Consider the following 20,037-nt stretch of genomic DNA (forward strand, 5'->3'; position numbering starts at 1 on the left):
GTGTGTGTGTGTGTGTGTGTGTGTGTGTGTGTGTGTGTGTGTGTGTGTGTGTGTGTGTGTAGTCCTGTTGTCTTTTGGATTTTTGCAACAGTTAATAAAGGCTCACTTGTCGGAAGATTTTGAAACCATTTCCTTCATTAAATAGGAGAACGCATTACAATCATAATCAAATATATGTTTTCTGTGTTTTGTGTTTAGGAATCAGATTATCTGGGCATCAGTCAGGTCGTTGCTCTGGAAGAGTTGAAATCTACAATAAAAAAAGATGGGGAACAGTCTGTGATGACGGCTGGGACTTGAATGATGCTGAGGTGGTCTGCAGGCACTTAGACTGTGGCACAGCACTAGCACCTCCTAAAGAGGCTCATTTTGGTGAAGGAAGTGGACCAATCTGGCTTGATGGTGTGGCCTGTTCAGGAAGTGAAAGGTCTATAATCCAGTGTCAGCACAGAGGGTCTGAGAAAAATGGCTGCACACACCATAAAGATGCTGGTGTCATCTGTTCAGGTACATCTCTCATCATCAACAGATTTATCAGTAGTTTTGCTTCTCTGCCTATTTTGTCCTAAAATTCAGGGTGATCACTGCAAATCATCTCATAAAGTAACCATCCTGCACATCATGCATTTTTCAGTAATAAAATGTTCAATAATACTAATACAAATAATACTAATACTTGAAATGAGTAAAGAATATGAACAGCCTATTTATGCAAGATAATTCATAATTTTATTGGGGAGGGGGGGGGGGGGGGGGGGGGGTCATAACCTCCTGGAAATTACACCCCTGAAAATGTTCTGCTATGAATGTAGCTGTAATCTACAGAGAAATATGTTTTCCATCATCTTTTTAAACTGCCAGTAATTAAAAGACATAAATGTGGGTCTGTGTGTAGTTATTGCCATGTATTTGTGCACTGTGAGTCTGAGTGAACGTGAGCTGAATGAAACTTATTTAATGTACAGAAATGAGTCTCACAATAATGTTCAATTAAAATATTAAATGCATGTACTCTGAGTTCAGGTGCACGCATCAGATTAACTGGGTCCACTCGTTGCTCTGGAAGAGTTGAAATCTTTTACAACAACACTTGGGGAACAGTCTGTGATGATGGCTGGGACATAAATGATGCTGAGGTGGTCTGCAGAGAGTTAAACTGTGGAACAGCACTGAAAGCCACTAAGTCCGCTCACTTTGGTGAAGGAAGAGGATCGATCTGGCTTGATGATGTGTCCTGTTCAGGAAGTGAGAGATCTCTGACTGAGTGTCAGCACAGAGGATTTGGGAAACATGACTGTACACACAGCAAGGATGCTGGTGTTGTCTGTTCAGGTAAGAAACTTTACTAATCAAAGGTAAATTAATAATAAAGGTCAATACAATTTTTTACTATTTATTTCATTACTTCTTGGTTTTGTCTTTAATATTATGTCTTTAATATTATTTACGACTCCAGCATTTATGAAAAATTATTAGCTTGACTTGTTTGTTATCATTCAATATTAATTATTCACAGCCTGACAAATAAAGTGATGAGTGAGAACTGTCAAAAGAAACCGATTTAATATGATTGAAGCGTCCTATAACACTGAAATGTGAACTTAACATAAAGTATATAAATAGGACTGTAGGACTGTTCTTTTGTTTGATTTTTATGATCATTGAGCAGCTCAGTGATGTAAAGTTTGCAAATGATTGCACTCATGAACCAATTACACACTGAATAACATTCAGTCCATCAAAATGTTTTGTCTTATTGTTTATTATGCTCACTGTGCCCAGGTGTGCCAGTCAGATTATCTGGAAGCACTTTGTGCTCTGGAAGAGTCGAAATCTTTTACAACAACATTTGGGGAACAGTCTGTGATGATAACTGGGACATAAATGATGCTGAGGTGGTTTGTAGAGAGCTCGGCTGTGGAATGGCACAGAGTGCTGCTGTATCAGCCCGCTTTGGTGAGGGAAGTGGATCCATCTGGCTTGATGATGTGTCCTGTTCAGGAAGTGAGAGATCTCTGACTGAGTGTCAGCACAGAGGATTTGGGACACATGACTGTACACACAGTAAAGATGCTGGTGTTGTCTGCTCAGGTGAGAAATTATTTTTTTAAATATTTATCATTAAATATCAATAATATTTAAATACTGTTATGTGGTGGGAGATTTCTTTCTTTTTGTATTGATCACATAGTTTAACCATATCACTTTAGTAATGTAGAAGCACATTTTCACCAGTTGTATGCATGTGCACCGTAAATGGGCCTTATGCTCTAACACACATGTGTAACATGTAAGAGTTACATAGAGTCTTTGTCAGTGTGGGTATATAAGATGTGAGGATGGCAGCCATTGTCAGAGACCGCTTAGGTGTTTGACCAGAGTCTCTTCATATTGCAATATGTTATTAAGCTCACTTGAAATCATGCTCACCGAGATGTTTGCGGGTTTATTTGAAATTTCCATGACAATTATTAATATATAAAGTAAATTTTTGCCATTTTTAATTGAATCGTCTCTCCATGACTGCTGTTTTCCTCAGTGATCCTTCCAAAGCCCAGAATCTTCATGATTTCTGCTGGTAAAGTTGAGCGGAGAAGCGATGTCAGCATCACTTGTTCAATATCACCTCAAAGCCAACAGCTTCTACAAGGAGAATTTACTCTGAAGCAGATTTCAGGCTCATTCAGTCAGACAAAACCATCAACTACCAACTCTGCTACATTCAAGATCCTCAAAGTAGATTTTGACAAGGATGGATTGTACCAGTGTGAATATTCACACGACTCCAGCATCTCCACAAGTGACTCTGTCACCGTCTCTGTTACTGGTAATAAAATGTACTATTGCTTATATTACAGTGACAGGAAAATACTGTGTTTACTTGTTACGCCCACTACAGGTTATTAGCATGAAAATATAACATCCATTAAGATAAGAAGTCTTAATTTCCGGAGTTCATCGATCAACGACAACACTTAATAGTCACTTCCCAATTATGTCTAAGATTGCAGAAACCCAACTTAATTTCATGCCAGTGTTCACTGCAATCAATAAATTAAAATACATGCCATGTGAATAAAGATTTTCATATTCATCCTGCCCTAAAAACTCCCAGAAAAGCCTTCAGTTAATCCAAAATACAGCTGCGAGAGACTGAGAGAAAGAGAACGCATATTTCTCCCATGTTGGCATTTCTTCATTGACTCCCTGTTAAATCTAAAATCTAAATCCTTGGTTTGGCCAAAGGTTTCTTCCTGTTAAAAGGGAGCCTTTCTTTCCCAATGTTGCCAAGTGCTAATTCATAGGGTGCAGTTTCTCTTTAATGCTGTACAGTCTTTATCTTATAATATAAAGCGCCTTGAGGTGTTTTGAATTCTCAGTATCTATAAAAACTGAATTAATCTGAATTGTCTGGGCACCAAAGAATTGCTGGACTTTTGGGAGAGAAATGTTGTCCTATTCTTGAGGGATAAACGATTCTAGCACCTCAACAATCCTGAGCTGTCTTGTTTGTTTAATGATGGATTAAATGTTTTCAGTCAGTTAAAAAGATCTGGATCATATTCACACATGACACACGCATTAAAAGAGTGACAGAGTTTTTTCCGCCACCAGGTGGTGCCTCTTTTTCAATAGAGCTTCTTTATTTGTTGTTTATTTTGTTTTCAGTGTTGCTGCAGCAGCCCAGGATCTCTGTGACATCTCCAGATGGAAGACTTGCTAAGGTTATAGAAATCATGAAGGGCTACAGCTTCATCTTCACCTGCTCAAACAATGATCGCTATTCAGGAGGAGTTTTCAATCTCATCTACTCTGGCTCCAACATGAAACACAATAAGACATCTGTCAACAGCTCAGCCTCCTTTAGTTTCCCTGTAGCTGACTTTGGACACGAGGGCCGCTACAGCTGTGTGTATGAGATAACTCTGACAGAAGGAACATTCACTTCTCCTGAGGCGGAGTGGATTTATGTCTCCGTTATATGTAAGTTAAGCAAACACCAGAACTCAATATTTCTGTTTGCTGTGAGTGTCATGGGTCAGTTTACGTAATGTTTTGAGTTTTTTAAACTTTCAAGTCTTGTTTAGCATTTGCACTTGTTCTTAGTCTATTTAGTCTTGTTTTCAGTTCCTCGTTGCTTTAATTCCTCGCTCAGTGTTCTCTGCTCATTCATTCATGTGTCTGTTTTCCACATTTAATTATCGAGATTTCGAGAGCGAGTGTTCCTTGTGCTTTGCTTTTAGTTTTGCTTCCATTGTTTAGTTTTCTGTGATTTAATTCAGCTGTGTCTTGTTCTCCCCGGCTGTCTCTGCTTCCCTGATTGCCCGTGTGTGTCTGTACTGTATAAAGTCGTCGTCTTCTTTTTCCATAGGACAGAGCAGGTCTTTATCTTGCCCTAGTGTGTTTTCCATGTTAAGGGTTTCAGTTTCTCTTTTTGGCCTTTGTTTTGCTAATGCTTGTTATTAGCCAAAAGAAATGGCACACTTTAGTTCAGTCTTCTCAGTCTTTATGCATCTGCTAATGGTTCTTCCATCTACACACAGTCAGTAGCATCTACTGATCATGGCAGTGATAGTTTGACTGCATCATGTTGGAAGGTTTTCGATGACACAGAAAAAGGATTTAAAAAATACTTGGAATATTTAAACATTTTTTGTAAGTATGTGGTTTTAATCAAGTTTAATGATGCCATGTGTTATGAAAAAAGTTGAACAAAGAAATAACCCACACCTGTTAAGTGCCTGAAAATTGTGGCTATAAAATGTTAATTTCTTCACAGCACACTAAATACTTTTGTTGAATCCTTCAAAATCACTTTGAGTCTCACATTTACATCATGTAAGTGTGGCTACACACTTAAAATAACACAAATCTAAAGCTTTCTAAACCTAACTGTAGGTAGTTCATTAGTGGCTGTTGTACAGTCTGCAATGTTGTATTGTGGTCACCATATTTGTCAGATGGAGCCACGCCTCCTAAACCATAACTGGGTAATATTGTGTTGAGGACACACCTCCATCTCGTGGAGAGGGTTTTTTCATTCACTGGGAGCCCATTGTTTTATAATCTATTGATGTTAACATGATTTATGAGGAGATTTTTCACAAGATTTGTTTCAATGTCTTTAAAACAAAATAAATTATATGACAGTTTGTTCTGTGGTAAGTGATGATGACTGATCTCTTTCCACAGATTCAAGAATTCCAATCCTGAGATATGTTCTCCTGCCTCTGGTTCTGCTTTTGGAGAACATTGCCCTTCATTTCTACTATAAGGTACATCAGAGTAAATAAAAGCATGTATGAAACTGAGTGGTAGCTGAGAAGTGTAGGAACAGTAACATGGATTGTGTATCGTCTCTCCAGGTCATCAAAAAGCAGAAATCAGACAAAAAGGAGAACGATGAGACGGATGTTTCCAGAGCTGAAGAAGTGGAGGCTGAGGAGGAAGCGGTCCAAGAAATAGAATAGAATTGAAACACATAGAAACACACACAAGTTTAAAATCCACTATCTGATTTTATCTATATCTATCTCTTTCTATATATGTATATAGATATATATTAGTCCATATATACTCCAGTCCTCTCTCTTTTTTTTCATCTTTCTCTGATTCTAAAAGTGAAGTTTTTACAGATTAAGTATTTTTTCCCTCAATAACCTCTATCTTTAGCTAGACAGAATATGTGTCAGTTTGTGATGTCTTTGTACTCTTGAGTGTTTGAAATTATTTTCCATTTAAAAAAACAAGTTCCCTTATTTATAGCCTCCTATCCTGTGGCACTCACAGCAGGAATGTATGACAGTGATGAGAAGGAGAAGTATGCAGCCGGGGCCAGAGGGGGTTAAATGAATGACATCATCCAACAGCTTTTTAGCTGGCAGTGTGGTTTGCAATTTGCAGGGAAGACATGACAGGAGTCAGAAAGATGAGCAGATGAACAGTGTCTGAAAGTCATGTCATTAAGAAATAGCGAATATAAGGAAAACAGGGGTGACTCAAGACTCACATCCATGCCGCTTATAACTTAAAATATGACGTTTATGACGTTTGACTTTGATTTGATGATTTCTTGAACTAAGCTAAACTGTCAGCCTTTTATTGCAACAGAAAAGTGGAGTCCACAAGTTTACAAAGACCAAAAATATCTCTAACATTAATGTCAGTTCCTTCACATGCTTGATGTCTAAATGTATGAAAATTTCAAACCACCTCTCACCATCAGTAACATGTCCCAAACAAAAACACTCACTGTTTTTGTTTGGGCATTTACTTTGTTGGGATCTGGTCACATTAGGCTGGTTTGTGTCAGTAGGACCGACTAGACCCCCGCAGATTTAATCAGGCCTGCATTTGACTCCGTCCTTGTGGCTAACAAGTTTTTGTGGGACATATGTAGTGTTTTCATTCACCCATCTGTGAAGATACGAAGTCAAGGAAAATATACTGATTTCTGAGAGCATGTCAGACACCACTGATCCAACATGTGGCTGTAATGTGGTGAGTAATTCTGACACAGCATAGGATCAGTGAAATTTTTCACATCATGTTACCACCCAACAACATCTTTTGTTGAACTTGCTGTACTCTACTGTTGAGCTCTCTGACCACTATAAGTCTGTGAAGGTTCTTTAAGTTGCTTGAAGACATTTCACCTCTCATCCGAGAAGCTTCTTCTGTTCTAGGGTCAAATGGTGGAGAGTCCCAGATTTATATAGTTGGTAAAGCCAACCCTGCTACGCCCCCTGCTGTCCAAGATCAACACAGCTAGTAGGACTGCTGTCACAGGAAATCTTAATTAGTGACTTTATTTCCTGTTAGTACATTAAATATTTCTGCTTTTATTTCTGTGTTAAATAAAGTTTGTTCAGCTGCAGTAATGCTCTTGATCAGAAAGTTGCAGTATTTTTAAAAAGTAAAAGGCTAGAGCTTTGCTTCGACTTTAGTTTATACTACTGTCAAGTTTTTTGCATCACTGTTTTTCTGTCACATTTTATAATTTGTTGAAATAAATATGTGATTGTATTAAATGTGATGTCTTTTTTTCCTGCTAGTTATCAGCCTTTTGTCATCTTGCTAACCACCTGCCCCAGTCTTTCATTCATCTTTTTTATAGTTTTATTATTTATTTTGATTAAAAAAAGGATGATCTCTGCATTTTCTGCTTAGATGTGCAGAGGAGATCAGCTGGTTTAGTCAGTTTGCTGGAAGAGAGCTAAAAACGAACTTTCTTTAAGAGATGCCAGAATATTTTTTGTTTTAAAATATGAATGGTAAATGGCCTGTATTTATATAGCGCTTTTCTAGTCCCTAAGGACCCCAAAGCGCTTTACACAACCAGTCATCCACCCATTCACACACTGGTTAAACCAATTAAACTAGTGGGTTTTAGATAACCTTTACTACCGCACTGTTCACTGCACAGCACAACCAGCACAACAAGAAGTTTTAGAATCCAGTGCATGACTGAGAAAGGCCATCACATCAAAGCGTGTTTGAATTTCGGCGGACAATAACCTCCTGCAATCCTGTAATAACATCAGCTTTAATCCCGAGGACAGGTGTGTGCCCGTATCTTTGTGTGGGGACCTTAAGGTGCATTTCAGTGTCGACAACATGTATGAATCTTTGCACTGTGCTGCTGTTTCTTATCATTTACTAAGAGTCGTAAGAAAGAGGTATTGTCTCCAAATCTGTGCACTGACATCACAGTTAAAAGAAAAAAAACAAAGTAGGTACAAACAGGAAAAAACTACAAATGCCAAACGCATGAAACTCACTGCATGATTCTGCAGGAAAATGATCACAAACACACAACTGAAGCAGGCAAAGTAAAGAGGTGAAATATCAGAGAGAGTCACCTGATGTCTAAGGATGGTTAAGGATGTATTTTCACTTGCGGCACCCAATTAAAAAGGATCAAGCTGAATTTTATGTCACTTTATATTTTTTATGTGTTTACTTCCTATATTTTCCATCTGTAAATCATACATTCACTGTAGCTTCACTTCTTATATTTCACCTGACATTAAAAAAAGATTACCAGGGTGTTCAGTGACATGGAGCATTGTGAAAATAAGTTTACATCTATTGCTTCAACTTGTCGCAATGTACTCTATGTCTACTGTTGTCGTCACTATGAGATCACATTGTGCCTCACAGCATTTCTTTTGAATACATTTTGGTAAGAATACAGTTAAGATGGATGGATAAAAATGTTCTTCAGAGGCCTTGAGATCAAATCAAAACATGAAGACATTTCATATTTAAAAAATGTTGCCCATTCATAAAAAATATCAGTAACTTTATAAACGTACTATACATGTTACTACTATAGACGATACTGTTTAAACCAAAAGAAAACAAAAACAAACGTATCACAGATCACATCTGTGAATCAGATATACTTTATTTAAAATATATTTCATAAAGGTATCAGGCAAAGAGATGAGAGTATAAACTCATCCATAGCCAGGTTCCAGATGTTTCCTTCCACCTTGTGACTGCATGTGGTGCAGTTTCCTGTGTAGCTGAGCCTTAGCCAGATCTACAGACAGCCTCCTGGCCATGCGGTCAGTGGTCCTCTTCATGCTGCGAGCCATCTCAATCGCCTGGTCCAGAGTCCTGTTCACGTCTTCTTCCTAGAAAACCAAAGAAACTTGTCCCTTAAGCCAAGTAAGACTTGTGTATGTCACAGTAAAGACCTGATCTTTATTATGATATACAGCAGATGTTCCTGTATATAAAGAGAACTGGTTTATCTGATTTGCGATAAAGTTTGAGACATTTGACCTTGCTCCTGCTACGTCTGCTTGTCCTGCTGCCAGTCTTGAAGGGTACAGATGATGGAGACGGTGTCCGCTGAAAGTACACATTGCTGGGCAGGAGTGCTGTGTCTGACTGAGTGGAAAGTTTTCTGTGATGGGGCATGGACTGCAGCGGTGGCTCCCTGAATTTATAGCTGGATTTGACAACACGTAGCAAAAAAGAATGATTTATCCCAAGAAAAAACTATGAAGCGTACAGCTGATAAATATCTCTATCAATGCAGTTAATGCTTGTATTTTACCTGGCCGGCAGACTGCAGGAGGAGCCGTAGCTGACCTGCAACAGCGGCTTCTGGAGAAACGAGCTGGAGAGAAGAGACCATCTGTCCTTGGAGTGTAAACTATTTGTGACAACTGTAGATCACAGAAACATGACCAACAGTGTGCTCAGTAAGAATTAGTACGTATTGACAGCAGTGATTTTCCTTTTCACCTTACAGTATTACAGCCCTTACACTATTCATCCAGATAACACTAATACATTTACTGAGGTCAGTTTCATAACTCATTAAATCAAAACCTTGATGGACAAAACCTGACATGAAACAGTTTCTCACTCTGTGGTCTGAAGTCAGACATCATGTCGTTCTTTCCTTTTAAACTGCAGCTTCTCAACCCAGAAGTTTCCAGTGAGCGGCCTCCCTCTGTCCACGCAGCAGGAGAAACTGAATGTTCAGTTCAAAGACAGTCAGACAGAAAATCATCCAAATAAAGTGAAACAAAATTCTGCTGTGACTCTGGCTCTGACCTCCTTTGGGCTGGACCGCCTGCTGTTTAAACTGAAACTCAGGTCCCAAGGATACGCCTCTGCCACCTTTTCTGCTCCCTGCTGGTGAACTGTGTAACTGCAACATTATCTCAGAGCTTGTTTCACTGCTGTCTGTGCCTGAAGAGCAAACGAACAAATTACATTAAAAGGATGAAGTAACATCTGCATGCACTCATATCAAAGCAGGGAAGGGAACTTAGGGCCAGACAATTGGAGTTTACACAGTTTTATGGCTGGTGGGGGTCTACCTTTGCTCTGGCTGGGGTCCATGTCTGATGAGATCCAGTCCTCCAGCCTTGCCTGACTGAAACTGAAGTTACTCACATCTCTGCTGCTGATATTCCCCACTCTACATGTTATGATACAAATAATCAATATGAGAAGACATTTGGACTCTAAATGGTTATTTCTGTTTAAATGTTTATCATGAAACTGAAATTCTTACTTGTTAGTTTACTAGATATAATACATGTCACTATCAACATGATAACACCTTACAAAATGTCCATCTTTCATTCATTGACCATGATGATCAGAGTCCCACCTGTTACAGGCTGGACTTTGGTAAGTCCTGGTTCTGGACCGGCGCTCCTGGCGCTCTTGTCTGTATTTTGAGGTGAGATAGTCCATCTTCTGAGCTAAGTGAGGTAATTGCACTAAGCCCACCTCCAGGTCCTTCTTTAGCCTAGACACCTCCGATTGCAAGGCCAGGATAGCCTCACTGGTCACACACGAGCGACACAGAAATGTAAATGTTCATAAAATGGGAAAAAAAGGTCATGATAAAGTTCCAGTAGATACGGGCAAATATTTAGCTTAAATGCTGACTGCTAGAACAAAGCCACATACTTGTGAAACCCCTTCAAAACAAAAACAAAAAAAGAACAGTTGTTGATCGAGGTAATGAAGGCAACAACACAGAGAGATTGAAACCAAAAGGGTGAATCTCAGATGAGCTGTTTTTCAAGGGAGAGCTCTAAGAATTCAAAGGTTTCAAGAGTGGCCTCAACAGTAATTATTTGCATTAGATTTATTCCTATAAGCCTTATAACCAGTTGTCTGCTGCCACTTTAAAAGTGCAAGACCAAATTTGCGTCCTACACTGCCCTCTGGCTTTAACTTTTATTTCTTCTTAAAGAGGTTGAGCACCAACACTTTCAAAGGGTGAAAGTCCCACTCCCATAAAGTGCCACTTTATTTTGCTGCTGTTTTCATGTTAATTATACACACTCTTCATAATTTTACCCACAGTGGTTTAACATTTGAATTCACAGCAGTGCAGTGATTATTCACTAACACTGGTGTTTGTTTTCGGCATACTGACCTATTACAAGAGCAGGAGCGCAGAGGGCTGCCTCTGCCATCAGTATCCATGGAGGTGCCAAGTAGAGGTTGAGATACGAGCTGATGGTGCTGAGCAGACAGGCTTTGGTCAGATCCTGTTTGGTCAGTGGTGGACACGAGGAACTTTAGCACTGACCAGAGAACATGACATAAAAAGTGAACATGCAGTGATGGAGATTACTCACCTTGCAGCATTGCTGAAGGTTTCTTAGTGGTACTGTCCACCCACAGATCCACTCCAGCTGTTGCTCCACAGTGTTGTGTTAGGACAAATGGATGGGGGCTGGCCCACTGGTAGCCAGTGATGGCAGGGTGGATGGCTGTTTGCAGGTGGGAGCACGAGTCTTCACTGTCTGAGCTACTTAAACCTTCTTTCTGGGACAACACACTGCAGAAGCAAAAGCTCAGCTTAAGGTATTCTCATGTTAGGCTCATATGATATGTTTATGATGGGGAACCAGTCATTAAAATACTCTCACTCACACCTTTCTGGAAGCAGATTTGATTGAAATGATCCCGAGCCTGAATGATTCAAGTAAGAGCTCCCAAATCCGCTGTCTGTCTCTGAACTCACCATCTTCTGTGCATCAATAACAAGGTTTTAACCAAAAGATATGCATGAACATTTGCATTGCATTTTAATTGTGTGGAAGAGACAGCAGCGGTCAAACAGGCTAGCTTGTATCTGCAACTGACCTGCGAGGCACATGAGGTGTTGAGATCCGGCTCTGAGAGGCTGTGGCTCTCTGAGCCTCTTGGTGCATCAGAGGAACAGGAGACCTCCACTGCCAGACTAACACAGTCACCCAGATCACATTGATCCTTTTGTCTGGAGACTCTATCCTTGATGCTGTGGCTGCAGAAAGAGCAAGTGTTTACTGTATAAAGTCTAAGTGTAATAAACAGCAGTGGTTTTGTTTCAAAACTTTTTTTAACAGTAGGATATGAAAAGCATTATGAGAAGAAGACAATGCCTATGTTTTCTGCATTGAGCATGATAATATATATTATGCAAAAACAGATCTCTTGCATTATGAAGACTTAAATATAAAATTAAAAAACAGCAATAAGAAGCCATAACAGAGAGTCAGTCACCTCACAGACACAACACTGACCTGCTGACTGTCCACTGCTCGTGTGAGGTGGTCTTGTTTCCACACAGGTAAGCTAAGATGTCACTGTGATCTGCCACCTCTGACAAACCAGAGCTCCTCTCCTCATCCTCATCCTCAGCTTTACAGACATCAAGTCCAACCAAGGAGCCCGTTGAGTCCCTAAAACAGGCCAGAGAAGAATACCTGCACACAGATCCAAGCACTCCCTTCCCTCCGTACTGTGCAACCCAACACCAGCTGTGTACACGTAACACTACCTGCCCACAGGAAGGCTGAGAACGTCCACAAACACACACGTATGCACCGCTCACAGCATAAACAGCTAGCCAGTACAAGGGGGTTTATTACAGTATACTTATATCCATCCAAGTCATCTTTAATTTTTCAGCACATTTGCCACTGAGCTGTATATTAGCTGCATATTAGAAACTATAAAAATGTTATATTCACAAAAGAAAGATTTAAAATTTAAGTTTTAAGTTTAAAACCTAAACATTGCAAAGAAGAAATTTATTGGTACCGTGACTGGCAGCTGCCATGTCCAGAGTTTTTCACTAGAGGGTCAGCAGTTACGAGCTCACTACTTTGGTCTGATCCACCATTTATCTGAAGGTCACTGCCCCCTTCTGCTTCTTCCTCTTCTTCTTCTTCTTCTTCTTCTTCTGTGTCCATCTTATAACTTTGCCCCTGAAACATAAAAGTTAATGCAAACATATGCACATACTTAGCATCTGTACCAGGAAAGGATTTGTCACAAATGAAGATGCAGGGCATGGATGCAAATAAGGATCCCTATCATACCAACAGGGCTATTTCAGCCTTAAAGGCAGCATGAGCACAGGAGATTATTATAATTTCTTCTCAATCTATATTTCTGACTCTAAAAGACAGAAAGCAGCCACCATGAAAAAGCAGATATAAAACTGCACTCCAAGAAAAAAAATGTAGATAAGGTGACCAGTGTGAAGGCAACTGTTCAAAACATGAAAGGCAAACATTTAGCTACTTATAAGAGGCTTGTAGCTGAGCTTAATTTGGAGAAGTAGAGGAAGAGAGGAAAAACCCTCTTAAAAAATCATGGAGTTTAACCACCAGCTCCGGAGGCCAAAGCAGAAGAGGCTGGGGTTTTTTTGTAGATGAATGTATACACAAACTAGCAGTCAGCAGTCATCTGGAAAGGTGGACGGTTTCATCCAAGAATCCCTGGAGCTGAAACAAATGCTCTGAAAAGAAAATGAATTGTAGGCCCAAGAAGAGCCTGAGAAACTTGAGGCAATCACGGTGACAGAGGCTTTCTGTGAAGAGGCCTCAAATGATGCTCCACAGAAGCTCAATCCTGTGGAAAAATTCAATAAGGAAACGGCCAACAGCAGTTTTCAGCTGAAGAGTGCAGTTTACAAGCTTTAATGTGAAGCCTCAGGTAACGAGCACAAAGAAAACACTGGAGCTCCTCCAGCATCCAACAGAGAGCATAACAGAAGTTCCACTGACAGATCTGAAAATAGCAGCTACGCTGAAGACGATCCAGACTAAACCTAAGTCAGAAAAGGCTTTTCAGAACTTTCTGATCACACCTCATGTTGCAAAGACCTTTTTATTCAAAACGAGCATTTAAAATATTCACAATGTCATTTTTTGCAGATAAATAATTAAACATAACAACACAATTTTTGTAAACCTACAATTGCATTGCTACTAGTATGAATTTGAACTGTTGATATGCAGCATTGCATTTTTACTATTCACAGCGTATTCTGACTATAAAAGGCCCCAAATCAGAGAATATGAATAGTGTGGCAAAAACATTAAACGTGAATTTTCTGTGTGTCTTTTACCTCATGCAGGGAAGGTGGAGGTGAAGGTGTGAACATGCAGACAGGAGTGGGTACAGTCGTGGACGTGGGAGTGGATGTTGAGTGAGGAGGAGAAATCTGATCACACACGTTTTTGTCTATGATCTCCTTAATGTCCTCAAGATGCATGCCTATCCTAAAGATGTCTCCTTCCACTAGTCTGCACGCGCGCGCACACACACACACACACACACACACACACACACACACACACACACACACACACACACACACACACACACACACACACACACACACACACACAAACACATAAAAAATATAATAACACTTACAGCTGCCACCCCGGGGTCTCTCTGACCTGTTAGCATCAAAAGTGCCAGTGTTCCTGGATAAGCCCATGTAGTTTTGCATCTCCAGAGCTCTGTGCTCCTCCTTCTTACTGATGTAGTTTCTTTCCAACTGGTCTTGAGCCTCCATCATGCTCCTCAACATCTGCAAAAGGATCAGTATATACTAATGCCCATGCAGAAAAAAAGCAGGCCCCAAATTGTGCTTGAAATGTAGTTTACCTTACATGTAGGATGTAAAGGATCCTTACCATTTGCTTTTCTTCTGTGCTTACAGCCATGTTGCTCACAGTAAATCTAAATTCATCCACCTGAAGAGCAGAAGGTTTGTAAACGTTTAAAATATGTGTGCGTTTAATTGTACAATAGCTGTAGTCATTTTCAAACACACCTTCTGCATGAACTGGCTGATGATGTCTCTCAGCTCAGTGGTCATCCTTTCCCCATCACTGGGATTATCCTGAAGCTCGCTGGAGGAAGCTGCGGCCGCCTCCTTAATGGTGCTGACGAAAGCTGACTCAGCTTTTTCATTTAAGCTTTCTGAAAACAAGCCAACATGGGAGTCATACACACTCAACATAATTAAGGTAATAAGTTATGAGTAAAATGTTCCTGACACATCCTCTGGGATTTGTACTGCCAATATATCTTTCTTTGTAGCTTTATTTACTTATTTTTATAAATAATGCTGCCAAGCACAAAATGCATCCAGACCAAATCATTAGCTCAGCCAGAGGCGTGCTGTGATTAGTTGTTAGGGTTAGGGTGGGTTGGGTCAGAGCTGATGTAATGTAGCTCAAACCACTAGGCTGGGAATAACATCGCAACAGAGGCCCTCAAGGATCATGGCAACACTAACTTTAGAGTCCCTCACAAAAACTTGTGTGTTACCTCTCCCTTATCTAGTATCACCTATGGAGAAAGGCTTTTCTGCATTACTATAAAGTATTATTTAAATTATTAAACTACAGTTAGTCAGTATAGCCCTCGCTGCTGCTGCATGCTGGGGTTTAAATCTGCACCACTGTGTTTACAAAGGGTGCTAGATTTACTGGTTCTGCAGCTTTATTATAACCGCCGTAGAGACAGACCGTAGCTGTGATTACTGCAGCAGAATGACATGCCACCTTAACTCTAAATTTAACATGACTGTTTTTATTTGCTGTAACATTATACACCAATTTTTATGTGCACCCAGTGATGGTTTCATTGCCCGAGTCCCCGTCAGCGATGCTCCGCAGGCTCAGATGCTACTGTAGCTGTCCATAGCAGTGCAGGTTAAACCACATTGGCAGCTGGAGGACAACAGCAGTATCTGTAAACAGCTTCAATCACCGCAGCCAGGCTGAGCAGCTGCAGCCGTGCTCACAGCCAGCAGCTGGTTACTCTAACAGAATGGCCTTTTTAAATGAATAAAAAGTGCAAACACATCATGGCACATTTCATTTCTGTAGTATTAACTCTTAACTATCTGCGTCTTATAGCTGGACAGGAGCCACACACCGACTGTATGGAGGGATCAGTATGCAAAATATTTAGGGAGCACCACAAAACTAAGGCAAAATACTGGATTCAATAAAATACTCAATCTATTTTCCAGCTAAAATGACAACAAACTGGAGTGCAGCTGCCGGCCTGAGCACAACATGCCTTTAACGTAGTGTTTAACTCGACTTTCTGATCATTCGGTGTTTAAATAAAGATACACAGGCCTGGTTTGTTATAAATATTCAGTTATTTTTTCAATGTCATTAAAAGGTTTCATTAAAAAAATGTGTCATCTAAACTGATCACTCTCTGAGGAATCCAGTCAGACTTTATTTTCATGTAGTAGAAGGAAGTTAACCTTTCATGATATCAGATGTTGGACACGGAGCCGTACCTGATGAGGGAAGATGAGGAGCTTTGTATCCAAGATGGCTCAGCTCAGCTAACTGCCCCTGATCTTCATCATCATCATCATCCTCTAAATAAAGCATGAGTTCTGAGGAGGGCTGATTCTGTGAAAAGCAATAAATACCTTTGTATCTTACATTTGAAATGTAACTAATTTAACACAGGCCTGTGTGAATTACACCAGGAAGAAACCTTAGAACTCACACTGGTTCCTAGTCTCATCTGATCAATGAGGTTCTCTGCCTCTGCGTATTTGGTGAGTAATTTATCATATTCAGCCTAAAGAAAATAGAGAGGATGGATGTTACAGCTCTATCTAAGAAAACAGTAATGCAATGATGACAGAAAATATCAGCTAAGGAAACTGAAAGTCTAAGGTTCATTTGCAGTGCAAAGATATGATCTGAATGCTTTCTACCTGCAGATGGTGCACCAGTGCAGGAGGAGTGTGCTTTTCTTCATCTTTAAAGACATTAGCTTTACCGGCTGGCAGGACTGAGTCCTCCAAGACTCTGCTGATCACCTCTAACATGCCTGGGGAAGACTGAGCTCTGTGAATGGTGCTAGGGCACTGAGGAAGTGATCTGGCTGGGGTTTTGGGGATTTTCACTTTAGGGGCAACCTTGGAGAAGTCGGGGAGTGGGTAATGGACTTGGCCTTGGCCATACTTCATCTCGCTGAAGGATCTTGTACGCACCAGAGGAACTCTCTGAACCTGCTCTTCCTCCTCATCTGCTTTGTCCTGCTTTACTTCATCTGCACTGAAATCCCCAATGCTCTGCTTAGAATCTGTACTTTCAGAGTTGGACATGCTGTTTGCACAAGCACCAGATGTGAAAGTAGGAGTCTTCTTTTCTATCTGCTCTTCTGAACTTGCTTTTTTTGATGCAGCATTACTCTTTTCATCTGAGCTCTCTGTGTGGTTATTATTCACTGCTTTGCTGTTGTGTGTTGGAGCCTGGCTAAAAACACTGTCGTCTGCACTCTCCAACAGGGACACCTCTGGCAGGGTCTCTGCCTCGATCAGCCTACCCAACCGCAGCAATTCCTCGTGGGAGAAGTGCCGCAGCAATAACTGGTTAATGTCTGCAGCACCAGGATGCGGTCCACCAAGCTCACTTTGCTTGGAAGCATCAAAAACGTTGTCCTGCTTTGTGCTGATATCTTCTTGCACCAATTCAAGCTGACCAGAAAGATCAGGACTTGTATGAACAGTGTGTTCTCCATCAGAGCTAATGTTTCCCTCAGAAGAATCTTTCTTGTTGAAGTAAGGGCTTCCAATGTTGCCATCATATGGCAAGTCCTCCTGATCCTCATCACTGGTATTTTGTCCAGTGTCCTCACTTCCCTGCTTATCTTGCATGGTGTTTGATCTTTGGGAAGACACATGTAAGAGGTTTCTCTTGGAACTGCTCTCTAGAACCCTCCCGCTCTGATTGCCCACACTGCTCTCTGAGGAGGAGTCATCCAAGCCAGACAGCTCCGCGTCCCCTGCAAATTAAAAACCCAAATACCATGAAAACCTAATTACAGGGTCATGTTGATTCCATTAAATTAGCTTGTTGTGACTTTTAAGGCTAATGGTGGTGACTGACTGGTGGTGGTCAGAGGGCCCGGTGGCGCCAGTGTCCGGCAGCCTCGCCTCTGTCAGTGCGCCCCAAGGCAGCTGTGGCTACAACGTAGCTTACCATTGCCAGTGTGTGAATGTGTGTGTGAATAGGTGAATGACGGAATGTAGTGTAAAGCGCTTTGGGGTCCTTAGAGACTGAGTAAAGCGCTATACAAATGCAGGCCATTTACCATTTGCAGGCCATTTAATGATGAGAGTGAAAACTAGCTCATGACTTTGCAAAAACAATATATATGTCATTGCATTTGTTTTGTCACACCTGAAGTGAGCAAAAAAACAAAGCAGATGTTTAACATTCTGCATGCCAACATATTTATAATGATGTATTATTAAAAAAATTGTTTTATGTAAACTTTTCATTATATACGCACTAATTCACCGTAGTATACAAGAAAACTGACACAATAAACAACAGTGCCTGCATGTCTTACCACTAAGATGGATGCTTGCTTCAGAGGCAGCAGACTCTGCCTGGGACAGATGCAAGGCCAAAGAACTCTCCAGATCACTTAAGTGGAGACTTTCATCCTCACTGAGATCAACAAAGAAGCTCTGCTCGATGCATTTTTCCCACAGCACTACGGGTCTGTCCTCCCTCTGAACATCCTCATCCGACTCTCCCAGGTCTCCCTCCATGGACTCTGCAACAGAAAAATGGATGCACTGTTCAATATCTCCTTACCTTACATCTCTTAGCAACGCAACCTGCAAAGTGACAACACTGGATCAAAAAGCACTAAGGTGTCAATTATTCAACAATCAATACAATGTGTGCACAGAAGATTGCGTGCTGCAAGGGTGTAAAGTTTTTGAGTTAATTATATGCTTGGGTGAAACGTATTGTGTCTGTTTTGAGTGTCTGACAGCAGCAGAAGGCTTATAAATAAATATATAGATAAATATTTTTTAAAAAGTAATTCATCTATTTCATTCAGAAATAAATAATTTGTTTTAAATGGGTTCTTCCTTCATAAAATAGAAAAAATCCTTAGTTTTAGTATCTGTGACTTTGGTAAAAATTTAGATACAATGTGGCTGATGAGGCACTGATGGACGTGAATACTGACATTTTTAGATGTGCGCAAGACTGTCAGTCAACTGCTTTCTAAAAGCTGTGTTTTCAATATAAAACCTGTACTGATTTTCCTAAATCTTACATCTGACACATGTCCTCCATACAATAATAATAATCTAAAAGACTAAATCTAACACTGAAACTATTAAAAGCTAAACTATATAAATACACTCTGTGAACTAAACCGAATTAAAAACAAAAAATCAAATTAAATAAAACCCTAATTAGAAAATACAATATCATAACGACTCTGCTGTGTAGCCCCTGACCCTCTGAACCAAGAAAGAAACACTATTCTAAAACAAAAGTGTTTTTGTCATAATATAAAACTATTATCTATACAAAACAAGTTGTAAAATACATTTTGCAACACACAGGAATCTGTTAATACTCACATCATTAATATAGAGTTAAATATACCTATATAATACCCTGATGTGATATTTCAATAGCTCATAAGTTTTTGCATGTATGTTAACAAAATCTGTCATGTGATATATGTATTCAGGTACTTGATACCATAATCGTAATAACTACATTTCATAAGAGTAGTGGAATAAAAGTATATAAAGTACATATATCTCCTACTACAAGTTAGATGTGAGTGTTACCAAACACGTTTAAGCGTCTGTACTGTTTCTGCATGTAAGTCTGAGCTGCATTTCAGTGACATAGTACTACTGAAATGCTTTGCTGGCTGTGGTTACTTACCTTGGTTGTGTTTAGCCGGCTGGTTCTTCTTCAGCAGTGTGCCATTACCTTTAAGTTGATCCCGGTCTCGAAACTAGCAGCGATGGTTTAATATCTCCCCCATCTTTCTTGACATATGCCTTCCTGAACAGGTTTTTTGTGGCATCATTAATAATGGATAAAAGGTAGCGCTGAACGTCTGGACCCGCGGTGACAGCAGCATGCATGACAACTAGCGGGGTCTCGTTGCTAGGTAACGGTGCTGAAACCTCCTCCAAAAGGCTGCTAGCAAGTGACAGTTTTGGGCTATTGGCTATTACATACTTATTCTCTCTTTAAAAATAAGTATGGGAATGTGCAGACTTTCACCCTCCTAAATAATAATACACAGTGCCGAAGCCCCACAAGTGTGCACGCTGAAAGCCAAGGCGTGTCAAACTTTCAAACATAATAAAGCTCGTGCTTGTCTCAGCTACATTATCACAAAAACGTCAACCTTCTCCATTCAAATCTGTTCGTCCAATGAATT

At 40.2% G+C, this 20,037-nt stretch overlaps 2 protein-coding genes across 6 annotated transcripts in view; one reads left to right on the forward strand and one right to left on the reverse strand.

Annotated features, from left to right (window-relative positions):
- Positions 1-7,034, forward strand: part of LOC121814377 (deleted in malignant brain tumors 1 protein-like) — a 38,804-nt gene extending 31,770 nt beyond the window's left edge. The window contains exons 8-14 of the mRNA XM_042220032.1: positions 199-507; positions 1,024-1,332; positions 1,783-2,091; positions 2,540-2,827; positions 3,670-3,984; positions 5,194-5,276; positions 5,367-7,034. Of these exons, the coding sequence (XP_042075966.1) occupies positions 199-507; positions 1,024-1,332; positions 1,783-2,091; positions 2,540-2,827; positions 3,670-3,984; positions 5,194-5,276; positions 5,367-5,471 (1,718 nt within the window). The 3' untranslated portion in view covers positions 5,472-7,034. The remainder of the gene's footprint in view (positions 1-198; positions 508-1,023; positions 1,333-1,782; positions 2,092-2,539; positions 2,828-3,669; positions 3,985-5,193; positions 5,277-5,366) is intronic.
- A 389-nt stretch (positions 7,035-7,423) lies between these two features.
- LOC102289575 (microtubule organization protein AKNA) lies at positions 7,424-20,030 on the reverse strand. Of its 5 annotated transcripts, none has more exons than XM_042220035.1 (22): positions 19,530-20,030; positions 18,175-18,384; positions 16,532-17,604; positions 16,318-16,392; positions 16,100-16,217; positions 14,609-14,757; positions 14,469-14,528; positions 14,229-14,362; positions 13,892-14,069; positions 12,577-12,743; positions 12,057-12,215; positions 11,638-11,797; positions 11,427-11,518; positions 11,127-11,329; positions 10,922-11,036; positions 10,142-10,318; positions 9,846-9,946; positions 9,577-9,714; positions 9,386-9,493; positions 9,071-9,182; positions 8,794-8,962; positions 7,424-8,642 (listed from the first exon to the last, which is right to left on the reverse strand). In XM_042220035.1, the coding sequence occupies exons 2-22, from the start codon at positions 18,377-18,379 to the stop codon at positions 8,463-8,465; spliced, it is 3,873 nt and encodes a 1,290-aa protein (XP_042075969.1). In that variant the 5' UTR covers positions 18,380-18,384; positions 19,530-20,030; the 3' UTR covers positions 7,424-8,462. The 5 variants fall into 5 exon arrangements, with proteins under 5 accessions (XP_042075969.1, XP_005920519.1, XP_005920520.1 ...); XM_005920457.3 differs by having other exon boundaries at positions 9,386-9,472; positions 11,427-11,521; XM_005920458.3 differs by having other exon boundaries at positions 7,425-8,642; positions 9,071-9,133; positions 11,427-11,521; positions 19,530-20,029.
- Between the last annotated feature and the right edge of the window lie 7 nt (positions 20,031-20,037).

The sequence above is a fragment of the Haplochromis burtoni genome, unplaced genomic scaffold, assembly GCF_018398535.1.
Source record: "Haplochromis burtoni strain Fernald_Lab_line unplaced genomic scaffold, NCSU_Asbu1 Contig_41, whole genome shotgun sequence".
NCBI classification, from domain to species: domain Eukaryota; kingdom Metazoa; phylum Chordata; class Actinopteri; order Cichliformes; family Cichlidae; genus Haplochromis; species Haplochromis burtoni.

Bases quoted from the DNA above. Each gene is read 5' to 3' on its own strand.
- LOC102289575 (XM_042220034.1), bottom strand. From the start codon at position 18,379: ATGGAGGGAGACCTGGGAGAGTCGGATGAGGATGTTCAGAGGGAGGAC. The intron at 11,522-11,637 runs GTCAGTTGCAGA...ATTGATGCACAG, and splicing joins ACACCTCATGTGCCTCGCAG to AAGATGGTGAGTTCAGAGAC. The intron at 10,319-10,921 runs GTCAGTATGCCG...GTGTGTGACCAG, and splicing joins CGCTCCTGCTCTTGTAATAG to TGAGGCTATCCTGGCCTTGC.